Source organism: Medicago sativa, chromosome 3 (genome assembly GCF_051527215.1).
Source record: "Medicago sativa cultivar Bolivia chromosome 3, Bolivia_mono, whole genome shotgun sequence".
NCBI classification, from domain to species: Eukaryota; Viridiplantae; Streptophyta; class Magnoliopsida; order Fabales; family Fabaceae; genus Medicago; species Medicago sativa.
In genome coordinates this window covers 52,542,284-52,554,278 of record NC_140751.1, presented here as the reverse complement: position 1 = coordinate 52,554,278, position 11,995 = coordinate 52,542,284, and the positions used below count along the sequence as shown (strand labels likewise).

The 11,995-nt window shown below is 31.7% G+C and overlaps 1 protein-coding gene and 1 long non-coding RNA gene across 2 annotated transcripts; both read left to right on the top strand.

Moving 5' to 3' along the window:
• The first annotated feature begins 797 nt into the window (after positions 1-797).
• Positions 798-1,368, top strand: LOC146938230 (uncharacterized). The gene is made up of 2 exons (XR_015031198.1): positions 798-1,057; positions 1,165-1,368. It is a non-coding gene; the product is annotated as an uncharacterized LOC146938230 (long non-coding RNA).
• A 5,997-nt stretch (positions 1,369-7,365) lies between these two features.
• Positions 7,366-11,919, top strand: LOC146938229 (uncharacterized). Its single transcript, XM_085752219.1, has 9 exons — positions 7,366-7,604; positions 8,037-8,062; positions 8,481-8,565; positions 8,696-8,905; positions 9,848-9,970; positions 10,045-10,102; positions 10,191-10,264; positions 11,154-11,242; positions 11,333-11,919. The coding sequence occupies exons 1-9, from the start codon at positions 7,518-7,520 to the stop codon at positions 11,406-11,408; spliced, it is 828 nt and encodes a 275-aa protein (XP_085608345.1). The 5' UTR covers positions 7,366-7,517; the 3' UTR covers positions 11,409-11,919.
• The last annotated feature ends 76 nt before the right edge of the window (positions 11,920-11,995 follow it).

Genomic DNA, 11,995 nt, shown 5'->3' with positions numbered 1-11,995 from the left:
TAGAATGTTACATTTGTCACATGTATGGTCTTGCGAGATTCAAAACTGATTTTCCTAAATTTGATTTTGCACCAAAATACTCTCGTATAATTTCTCCAAAAATTAATACGCCGTTGTATTGGTCCTTTTCGAGGGTGTAATTAAATTCAACGAGACTCATTCAAATCCCAGATCTATAATGTTGTTTAATTAGAGGCACATAATCAAAAGATGTGTTACTTTGAAGAAGAAAAAAAAAGGATTTAGGTACTGCTTACTACCTGCAATACCAAGAGTGCAAGTTTGTCTTCCTCGAGAAGAGAACAAATTATCACTTTGCAACATAACACATATTGTCTGCATATTTAACAAACATAAAGGGATAAAATATTCACTTATATTATCTTTTATCATCAAAACAATTAAGGTCTTTGTTCTTAAACCAGCTTGTGTTCATCAAAGTTAACACCACTTTTTTTTGCATAAATTTTCCCTTTTCCTCCCTTGTTGAGAGAAGTTTGATGTGTATAAATTTTGATACTATAATTAAAAAAAAACAATTATATTTTGGTCATCTCAATTTATAAAAAAAATTAAATGAGTTGCTGCCTCTTTAATGCACTATTTTTACAACTAATTTTTTTTTCATAACTCATCACAACTATTTCTATTTTGGGGTGTTTCCCTTGTCTATCATGAAAAGCTAAAAGAGAAAAAAAAATTATAAGAAAATCATGATAAAAAAATAATAAACTTTGATGATCGACAAGATTTTTATGTCAATACCTTTGCTAAGGTTTAATGATCGAATCATAGAGCTTAGGAGGTAAATATGACATATTGATGTATCTTTGAGACATTTAACAAAAACTACAATTTTATAGTTGGTTTTTTTCAACTCAAAGTGCTAAGATCTATTTAATTATAGTTAAAAAAAGCTATATAATTTTTACTTATAAAGTGATCAAGCAATTTTCAATTTATCACATGCAAAGACGTAAAAATACGATGCAAACTCTCAAATTTATTTATGCTTTGATAATCTTCCTTTCTTTGTTTCTTGCTATAACCGATGGCAGTAAGTCGTTTCTTCGCACCATTTTTAAATTTTATTTTAAATCACTTACACATTATTTGATCATCTATTAGTAACAATTAATCATTTGTTCTTATTTTACATTGCAGATCAATTCCCCTGCAAAATTGACGTTGATTGTCTAAATATAGATTGTTTTCGTCCTTTTAAACCGATGTGCATTGTTTTGAATTGTGAGTGTGTGTTAGAGTATTAATTAGGTGGAATAATAATAATATGTTACGAATAAGCGTATAATTTTATTTGTACGTATACTATTGTTACTTTAATAATTTACCTTATAGTTGCATTTATGATTCTATGATCTTTCAAGTTATTTTACAAACTTAAAAACGTCTTATTATTTTTCAATGTTTAGCTAGTGTACTGTCGGAATAAAATGAAAATGGTAGAGAGAGAGAGAGGTAGGTTAGGAAATTTGGGAAAATAAGGAAAATGAGGTTGAATAAAAGTAGTAGCATCATAGTTCAAAATAAAAAAGTAGTAGCATCATATTCTTTGATATTATTCCCTCCCGTCCTATTTACAAGAGACAATTTACTTTTTAGATACATTAAATAATTTATGTATTTGGTTTAGGTTCTTGACTGGATACATACATTATTCAATGCATCTAAAAAGTCAATTTTCTCTTGTAAATAGGATCGGAGGGAGTATGAGAGTTTATGAGCATGCAACCAAATTAAATACGTAAATTTGGGGCATTAGATCAATTACAATTGATAGGTACGATTTGATGTGAAAATTAACTTCATCGTGTCATCCATGATATACATACATATATATATATATATATATATATATATATATATATATATACATATATATATATATACAACATGGTTTTATATAGACAATCATAAGCAATCCTTCCTTTGTCAAAAAATTCTAATTTTATATGTGAGGCCCTATTGTAATGTCCTAAATATGCATGCAAAAAATCATGAAAAAATTCTACCTTTAGATTACTTTTCTAGCTAGACTTTATGTCTACGAAAAATATATTCTTGATTCCAGCCCCTCAATTAATGTTAGAAAACACACAGACAAATAGGCAAAAAAAAGTAGTGAGGAAATTTTTTTGAGGCAAAACAATGTCATGTCAGAAAAAAAAAAATCAAGTGGAGAGATTCTCTGTCACGTTAGCGTCTTATGTGTAACTGGGCTTCTGGAGAAACAAAAAGGGAAGAATCTGTGTTTTATTTTTTTATAAGAAGTAGGGTTAATTAAGTAAATAGTTCCTATAAATATTCAAAATTTTGTTTTTAGTCCCTACAAAATAAAATCGCACTTTTTAGTCCCTATAAAATTTTCCATCAGCATATTTAGTCCCTATAAAATTTTTCTATCAGCATTTTAGTCTCTGTCAAAAAATTTCATCAACATTTTTGGTCCCTAAAGTGCTTAAGAAAAATGTCACAGGGACTAAAAAGTGTGATTTTATTTTTGTAAGGACTAAAAACAAAACTGTGAATATTTATGGGGACTAAAAACTTAATTAACCCTAAGAACTATTTCAAGTCTTCACGTATATACGAGGGCTATTCCAACAATTAAACCTATAAATATTGAAGTTTTGATCATGGTTCCCTAAAGTTTGATTCCCAATTCCACCACTGTATAAATGTGACTTTGTCTATTCTTTTTTTTAAAAAATAACATTTGATTCATTTATTTTCTTTCAAGCCTTTTCAATTTACTACTACAATTTTTCTTTACAATTGCAGATTTCTTTCTACATGAAATATATGTGAATTTCTTCTAAAACCTCATTTGAAAAAAAAAAATGCTTTTGAAACTATGTGTGCTATGCAATGGTTAAGAAACACTTTCTTTCCATTTCTTATTATTTCTTGCCCCAAGTGTGATTCTTCCTTTATGTGTGTTGCTTCTCTAAGAAAACTATGTATTCTGCGCAAGCTCTTCTTTTATGGGAAATTTTGTTCTCTAATCTGCACGATTTTTCTCTCTGCACCATTCTCGTTTATACTTCATAGTTAATGTTCAAAAGAGGTATATTCCAACAATTAAACCTATAAATATTCTACCAATGATTTTTCAATTTCATAAAGGTCGTACAATGTCCACATAAGTCCACCAATGAAATGATCATTACATATAAGCGTAGCCTATTACAAGAGTAATTATATTTAACCACAAGTATGCTCATAACACAATATAATATTTGATAGAAGTACTGATATTATATTTATATTTAATATTTATGTACTCACAAAATTTGGAATATTGGTGAAATTGTAGCACAATATAATTGCATGTTGTTCTTGTTAAAAATGTTGGAAGGTACCTTGCCAACAATGAGTCCGAGTCAGAGTCAAGGTCTGAGTATTTTTGTTCTTTTGGGGGAAAAGTAGATATCACCTAGGGTTTCTGTGAGTGCTCCTATATATAGAGTGATGGTTCCGACGTTCCATTTACTGAAGACTTATTTGTGGCCATCAATTCATCGTAAACATGCTCCTTCTTGTAACTTATTTGATTCACTCTCCCTTCGCACATCTTTATCTATTATATAAGTTGAGCTAGTCATGCATTACTTGGTCTTGATCGGTTAATGGGTCCTACCACTAAGTGATGGTCTTATATGTATTATTTCGTACATGTCGAGTAGATATTTGAGAGACATACTAGTAAAGAGCCCCCCAAACATGAATTAAGGATGAAATGCTTAAGATGATACCTTTTACATATAAGAAAACCTCACTGGTTCATTGCCCTCAAAGCACTCCATATAGGTGTCAACATTCCAGCGTTTAAACATTCATGAAGGAGCTACCAACCCCCTCATGATGATTTCTTTTCTGGATAGCTTATTTAAGCGTAACTAGGTTGGTTACTTTCAAAGCATGTTAGTTTGGTCTTAAATTTATAGTTTGATAATAGAGAAATGCATTGTTTGATCATGTGACACTGTCACTGACTACTTAAATTCTTAAAAGATTCATATTCGATAGAATTCAGATTTTGGTTTTCATTTAATTTTCTTCTTATTTTTGGTAATTTTATCTTAGGGTGTGTTTGGGAAGAGGGTTTAGGAGGGGAAGGGAGGGGAGGGCTTACATTTCTTTTTTAATTTAAAGACATTATAAAATGATTTTTAAAAAATTGAATTAACAACATGATAAATGATCATATAATACTTCAAAAACACTTAATTTATCTTAAAAAGACATTTTACATTGTTCGTAATTTAAAAAATAAAAGTGAGTCCTCCCCTCCCTTCCCCTCTTAAACCCTCTTCCCAAACACACCCTTAGGATACTCTAGTTGCTAGGAAAAGAGTACATATTCTTTCTCCCCATCTCCAAAGCGTATTGTTTGTTTGTGAATTCATGCTCGATCTCGAATTGGACGCAAAAAATTTATTCTCAATCCCTCTTATGGAGACTTTCACAACTCTATCCCTTTTTTTGGCCGAGTTTAAACGCCATCCCTTTTTTTGGCCGAGTTTAAAAGCCAACCATTCCCCTTCATAGGAATTGGACACGAGGAATCTGTTGTTGATCCCTCTTGGGAAGAGTCTAATTGTTCGGTCCCTTTTTGGACGAGCACTCCTTTTCAAGATTATTGGATGTGACAAGTATGTACTTGATTCCTAATGGAGTCTAAATACTATGTTCCTATATTTTGGATAGTTTTAGTGAAAACCACTCCCTTTTAAGAGAGTTGGACTCGGAGAGTCCGTGCTAAATCCCTCCTTTTAGTTCTCCAAATAGCCATCTTGAGAATATTGTAGACAAACAACAACAACGGATGGATATAGTAAATGGAAGGGTGTGTTTGCCCCTACTTATTTTCCACTTCTCTTCTACTTCTAAGGAGAATTGGGGCAAAAAACAATTTTGATAAAGTTCTTAATTAAAAAAGTAATTTTTTTATAAGGAAGGAAATCAAATAGAAGTGACATTCAAAATAAGTTGTTAAAATGAACTTTTGGACAACTTTTGAGAACTAATTCTCGGCAGTCCAGCCTTCGAATCTCATATGTGCCATTTTTTATTTTATTATTTACTTGCACAAATCTCACATATGCTTGCGTTTCGTTTTATTGGATTTTTTATTTATTTGAGTTGCTGGATACATATTTTTTGGTCTGAAGGATGAAGCTACATATTCATTGCGTTTTATTTTTTTTGAAAGGACATTGCGTTTTATTAAAAAGCAATATTATCTTTTTTTTTTGAAAGATTAAAAGCAATATTATCATTTTGTTTATTAATACATATGTTGCATTTTACTTACATATATATTTATCATGATCAAACAACATTGATAGACCTTTCAAAAAAAAAAAAATATTGATAGACTGACAGGGGTTGTCTAATTTAAGGTGATTGATAAGAAAAAAAAAATCAGTAGGAATAGAAAAATAAATCACTCACTACTGATAAAATGAGTTGGTTAAAATAATTTTAACATTATAATTTTATGCATTTAGATTTATTTCTGAATGTTTTTTTAGTACCAATTAAAATATTAGTTGCTCTTAATAATTTATTACTTTTTAAAATATATTGTAATTAAAACTACTAAAGAAATTCCTTTACGTAAAACTCAAAATTTAGCAAAGTTGAATATTCCACGGAATCGCAATTAAGTTAAAAAAAACAACAAATACTAAACAACTTCAACTTCAACTTTAAAGTTTAAATTTTCAACTTTATTCTCAAAGTAACTTTTAAACCTCAAAAAAGTAGGGCCAAACACACTCGAAGACTCGTTAAAAAATCTTTGGGAAATGTTAACCAGTGCCCCCGGGGCACTGGTTAAGGAGTTAAATATAGTAGTATCTTGTATTGAAAGTTGTGCTGTCATTGCATTAAAAGCTTAAAAAGTGTTCTTTTTAACTTAAAATTTCCACTTTTAGCTTCCTTAACCAGTGCCCCGGGGGCACCAGTTAACATGACCCAAAATCTTTTCCTTGAAGGATAAAAGGGTGCATGTCCCACTATATTAAACATTAATAATGAAAATGTTAAAGGGAATATTCACGTCCCTTGTTACAATTTATATTTATGAAACTATTAGAGATAACTGAAATAGAAGCGAAAATTTCATGAGTTTCAAGTTTTTGGACATTCCTCACCCTTTAAAGTTTCGAACTTGTATGCTCGTGCATTGAACTTTTCCCTTATTTAATATGGCCCCTATGATTAAGGCCTAACTTTCTTCCTTTTACCGGACGCATCAGAATTTTGAGGACGATATCACCTTCTTTCATATATCTTGTTATGACCTTTGAATCATACTTCCTAACGTCTTAGATTTTAATTGTGTATTCTCATATGTGCATCATTTCCCTTACTTCATTAATCAGGTCAGGGTTGTTCTTTAAGTTAAGGTTATTTTAATCTTCCTTAGTGTGGTCCCTATGCCAACTAGAGGTATCTATTTCAACATGAATTTTGCTCATCTCACTCATGAAATTTCTTGTTAACACCTCAAAATTACCTATTTGACCCCAGAGACAGTTAACTGCCGTTCACCCCCAATGACAATTAACTGTAACTAGTACAACGATAGTTTACCGCCGTTGGCACCATCGGCTATTACTTGTCGCTCCGTTCTAGCAACAGAGACATAATATGAGTTTTTGTAAACTCAAGTTTTTAGCCTTCACAAATTCATTCATTCTTAATTCTTTTTTCATACATTCATAAATTCATAAAATAAAACTAAATTATAATTGAAAACAAATTCATTCATTCACACAAATTTAAAATATCTTACAATAAATCAAAAAAATAAAATCTAAAGTCAAATCAAAATCCATTATTTACAACCAAATACCAAAAACACAAGTAAACATAAAAACATTGCCTCCTCATCCCTTGTTGTCTACCCCTCCTTGCTTTCTAATACGTCGCGGTCGGCCGCGTCTTATCATGTATCCTTCTCAAAAGATCTTGGAAGTACTCCACCAAGTTACCATCATGAAGGCCCTCATGCGCCATGTCGTAGAAGAGTAAAATCCTTTCAACATGGAATCTGATTCATATCTTAACTTGAAAACCCGAACTTCACAATTGTAAGTGAGCTTCATGTAATATTTACCACTTAAAAATTATATCATTTTAAATTTAAATTATTGCGATTCATTTTATATTTTTTGAAAGGGTTTTTATTACGACTCATGAAAATCAAATTCTTCAAAATATTTGTGAAGTAAATAGCCAAGTCAACTGAAACTAAACCATAGTAGAAGTCAAAGAAACAGTGTGCATCCAAATCCAAAACTTTTAACACGTGGCAAATTCTAATAGGCCACTGTGTCGTGGTTCCATTCTGGTACCAAACCGAGTCTGTGCAAGAAGCATCTTCAACTTCTTCTTTCACGTGTGCAAGTTTCAATCTTTTTTTGTTTTTGGTTCGGAAATGGTTCATGATTCTTTGAAAAGTAACAACAGAATCTACAAGAACAATGAATAAGATTTTGGTTTGGTTTCAACAATTTGTCGTGTTCTTGTTGCTTACAAGGATTTCTTCACTTCCACACACTGATGATGATGTAAGTATTATATATATAGTTTAAATAAAAATTCAATTTTTATGTAATTTTTTGCATTTTTTTCAAATTATTGTAAATACCCATTTTTCTTTGGTGAGAAATTTGCTGAATTTAATCATGGGCTGTTTTGATTTGCATGAAATAGGAGTTGAATTGAATTGGAGTAGTGTAATGACTTGGTTCTTTGTATAGAGTAATCAATAGTTTATTGTGTGATTTTTGTACTTGAGAAAAATGGGAATTTCATCCTTTGTTTCAATTGTTATATGTAGATGTTTTCTTTGGAATTTTGATAATGATCTGAATGTTTTTCAAAGGATCACTATACAACTAGTATTGTTTTATTTGATTTGATTATGATCCAAATTTTTGCATTTTTCTCCTAATTTTCGCGACTGTAAAAATGAACCTTTGATTGTTTCTTTGTTACAGGGCCATGTAGATTCAGATGCTGCAAGGTGAGTCAGTTTTAATGTCTGATTGGAAGTATTTTGGACTATGAGAACAGTATTATTAGTTTGTATTTCAGAGTTCACTACTTAATGTCTTGATGATTCTATTATCATCAATGGAGAAACGATAAATAACTTATGTGCATATGCTTTGTTCATTTTTCTTATTGTTTTCACTATGAAACTAAAGTAAACAAACACATTGGACACGACATTTACACGTAGACACCACTAATAAGTAAAGAAATTGAATGTTATTGAATGTAGCTATATAGGTCAGTGGCGTGTCAGTGTTAGACACCTGACACGCTTTTTTCAATTAGAAGTGTCGGTGCAAAATATTTTTACCTTTTCTTGGTTTATATGCTTGTGCTTTTCTTGCTTGTCGGAATTGGTATGGCTAATAGATAATGTTATTGTTCAGAATTCTGGATCAGGAGCAGAGTGGCGATCATCAAATACATTGCTCTAGAGAAAGAAGTAGAATAGCTTGGAAGATCGTTCAAGAGGTATTCAAATACTTCCAACTATAAAATGACTCAAATGAGTGACTTGCTTAATTCTACTCTTTGACCGACATACATCAATATTGGATAACTGATAAATGTGCGTTCTCTTGATACATGATTATTTCTGCAGTATTTGACGACATTTGTGGAGAAAGAAAAATATAATATCTCAAGAAGGTGCAGGCTTCACCCTGACAATGATATATATAGAGATCAGGAACAACATAAATCTCATATAGATATAAATGAATGGCAGTGTGGATACTGTAAGAAAACTTTCTACGAAGAGAAACATCTTGATCAACATTTCGACAACAGACACTCCAATTTACTTAATTTGGTATGATGCTTCTTGTCCAATAGAATCAATACAATTTTATTTTTTCTACCATTGTTGATCAAATAACTAGTTGGTGGAAAAACGGAAAAAAAAAAACCAGTTTGGATTAGATTGAAGTAATCGGATGGCCATCATTCATGATATAGTTAATAAATGTTATATTTTTTGGAAATATTAATATGGTTATTTTATGAGGAACTTGGTGTTGTGAAAGTGTCGATCTAAGCTGATAGTGTATGAAGGACCGATACCTCAGATTGAAGGCATGTCTGACATGTGTCGGACCGACACTGACACTTGTAATTAAATACTATCACCTCTATTTTCTAAAATTATTATTGGTGTCAACGTGTCAGCTCAGTATCGTATCCAATGTCCGTGTCAATGCTTCATTGTTGATAGTTGATAGCTGATAGTACTAAGTGCTAACTATTTCCTTGAGAAGGTACCATCTTGGACTTTTCTGAGCTCGCAGAAACCAAGCCTAATATTTAAGAACATGCTTGAGTCGTGTCCTGGACAAAACATGAAAACAATAATACCGAAACAAGTTGTGAGTTAGTAAAGTTGAAATAGTTCATTTAGTGATCCAAATCCTGAAATTTTACTTCCCTTAAAGCAACACCACTTTCATATTTAGCATCATCTTTCAAGTTTTAAATATCATTGTTTAAACTAGGCTAAGTTTTAAGGATTGCTGTCGAGAAACCTTTGTTTGATTGCTGTAGTTTGCTAGATCCCCTGTTGACCTAGAAATTTTAAAAGAATTTTAAGGATAAACACCTGTTGGAGTGATTTGTGGTTAATGATGTTTTATATCACTTGTATAATTCAGTATGATGTGAAGTTGTTAAACCTTCTGAAAATTTCGGTAGCTTTCTCTGCTCAATTTATCGTAATGGAGCATTAATAACTGAAATGAGATAATTGTGCTGAATCCAGAAAGAAAGCCGGTGCTTAGCAGATGTATGTGGAGCACTGCACTGTGACCATGAAATTAATTCTGGGTCAAAAAAATCAAAGTGCAATCCTGCTGCTGCAGCAAGAAATAAGCATATATGTGAGGTGTGTGCTTTTGTTTTTGTCTATTCATTTGTGTTAACCTAAAATTATATTCTAATTTCTCTATTTTTTTATAGACCATAGCTGATAGTTGTTTTCCAGTTAACGAGGGTCCTGCAGCGAGCCGGCTTCATGGTATTTCAATATTTTATTCATTCTTTTGCAGAATTTGTATATTTATGGAAATATATGACACTGCATTCTAACCTTAACAATTTGACAGAATTCTTCTTGCATCAATTCTGTGATGCTCACACCTGCACTGGACGTGGAAAGCCTTTCTCCAGAGGGCGCAGGGTAATTTGACTATAATCTAAAACTAAGTTGTGTTTTCTGTCTTCTTGTTAAATAGATGCTATAGTGGCGCTATATCGTAGCGAAATTTGAACAAATCACTATTGTTCCGTAATATGCTCTTTGGTATTAAATGATGTCAAATAGTGGCTAACGTGGCGTTATAGCCCTGTTGTGTAGCGGAATTTGAATAAAGTGCTATTTTCTGCGATCTGTGGTTGACGACACTTTGGTTTTATCAGTTCTTGTGATAGTTTTCCAAACTCTACATGTTATCTTGTATATTGATTTCCAGAAATCTTTATTTTTGGTGAAGGATTCAGAAGTTCTGAAGAACATACTTTGACAAATTGTGTAGATAATACTATGATGGAAACATAACCTAATTATCTCTCCTGAAGGATAAACTTGTAAAACAATGGACATATTTGGATTAGCTTATTTGAGCTTATCTACTTGCATAAGTTTCCTGAGACTATTTGGGAGAGCCTGTGAAAACGGCTTATGACAATTTTCATAAGCTTTTTTGAGCCTATTTTCATTAAGTTCTCCAATATAGCTTATAAAAACAGTTTATATCATATACAAAAACAACTTAACTTTGTTTTATTATTTGTTATAAAAATAGCTTATGTAAGCTTATACATAAGCGCTTATCATGATAACCACTTGTGCTATAAGCTGCAAATAAGTTGTTTATCCACACAGGCCCAATATCAATTATCAACGGATTCAATACCACAACAAACTTTTTTAATTCCAGTGATTTAGTCGATAGGATGTTATACTTAGGGATACAATTCCTGTGAAATTGGTTGCAGTTGTCTACTGCTTTTTGCTTAGCTGTAAGGATGAAATCAAGAGTCATTAATTGGTTTATTCATTTGTGCAGAAAAAGACAAATGTGTTCTACATAGTTGCCTCCATTTTTCTTGTGATGTTGTTGGTACTTTTCTATCTCTACATGTATTTATATCAAAGGTATTTGTTTCAAAACCTTCTCTGTAATAACCATACTTTAATAATAACTATTGTAACGGTTCCAACAAGGTTTTCACTTTTGTATTTCAGAGGATTGAAAAAGGAAAATCAAATGCTGAGGCGTGTCTCACAAGCCGGCCGAAAAAAAAGCCATCATAATCATTAGATCATTCCCTTTAGAAGCTCTCAACCTGTTTTTTCAGAAAGTAACAGTGTATCTGATGGGTTCAGCTAGAACTGTACTGCATTTGAAATCCAGTTTACACTTTTTTCTGCTATTTGCAAGTGACAGTTGGAGGAGGAAAGCGGCCACATAGCCAACTTGAAAATCATGTCTATCTGTTTTGCTAATTGAAAGCCGAATTCATTGTATACTTGGTGCCTGTTTAGATACGTTTTTTCACATTCTCACGTCCCAATGTGGTGTGGCCGTGGATTTTGTAAAGCTATAAATTCAAGCTTTGAACTAACCGCATGTTAGTAGCCTTTTCGACGTGGTTCCAAACACAGGCTTAGATTTTGTGAACACAAAGGAAAAAAAAATGATTGGATCCACGTTGATTGGCTATTTTCATTTGAGTGTGCATGACATCACTAACAAGGGAAATAACACGAACCTTTACAGTGTATTTCCTAAATTTGTTTACTAAGTTGATTAGTTAATCTTTTTTTGAACATTTTCACATCCTACCTGTATGTTTAATAAAGTTTTTGAAGTAGATTTTGAATGTCAGCATAGTTAGGTTGAGTAGA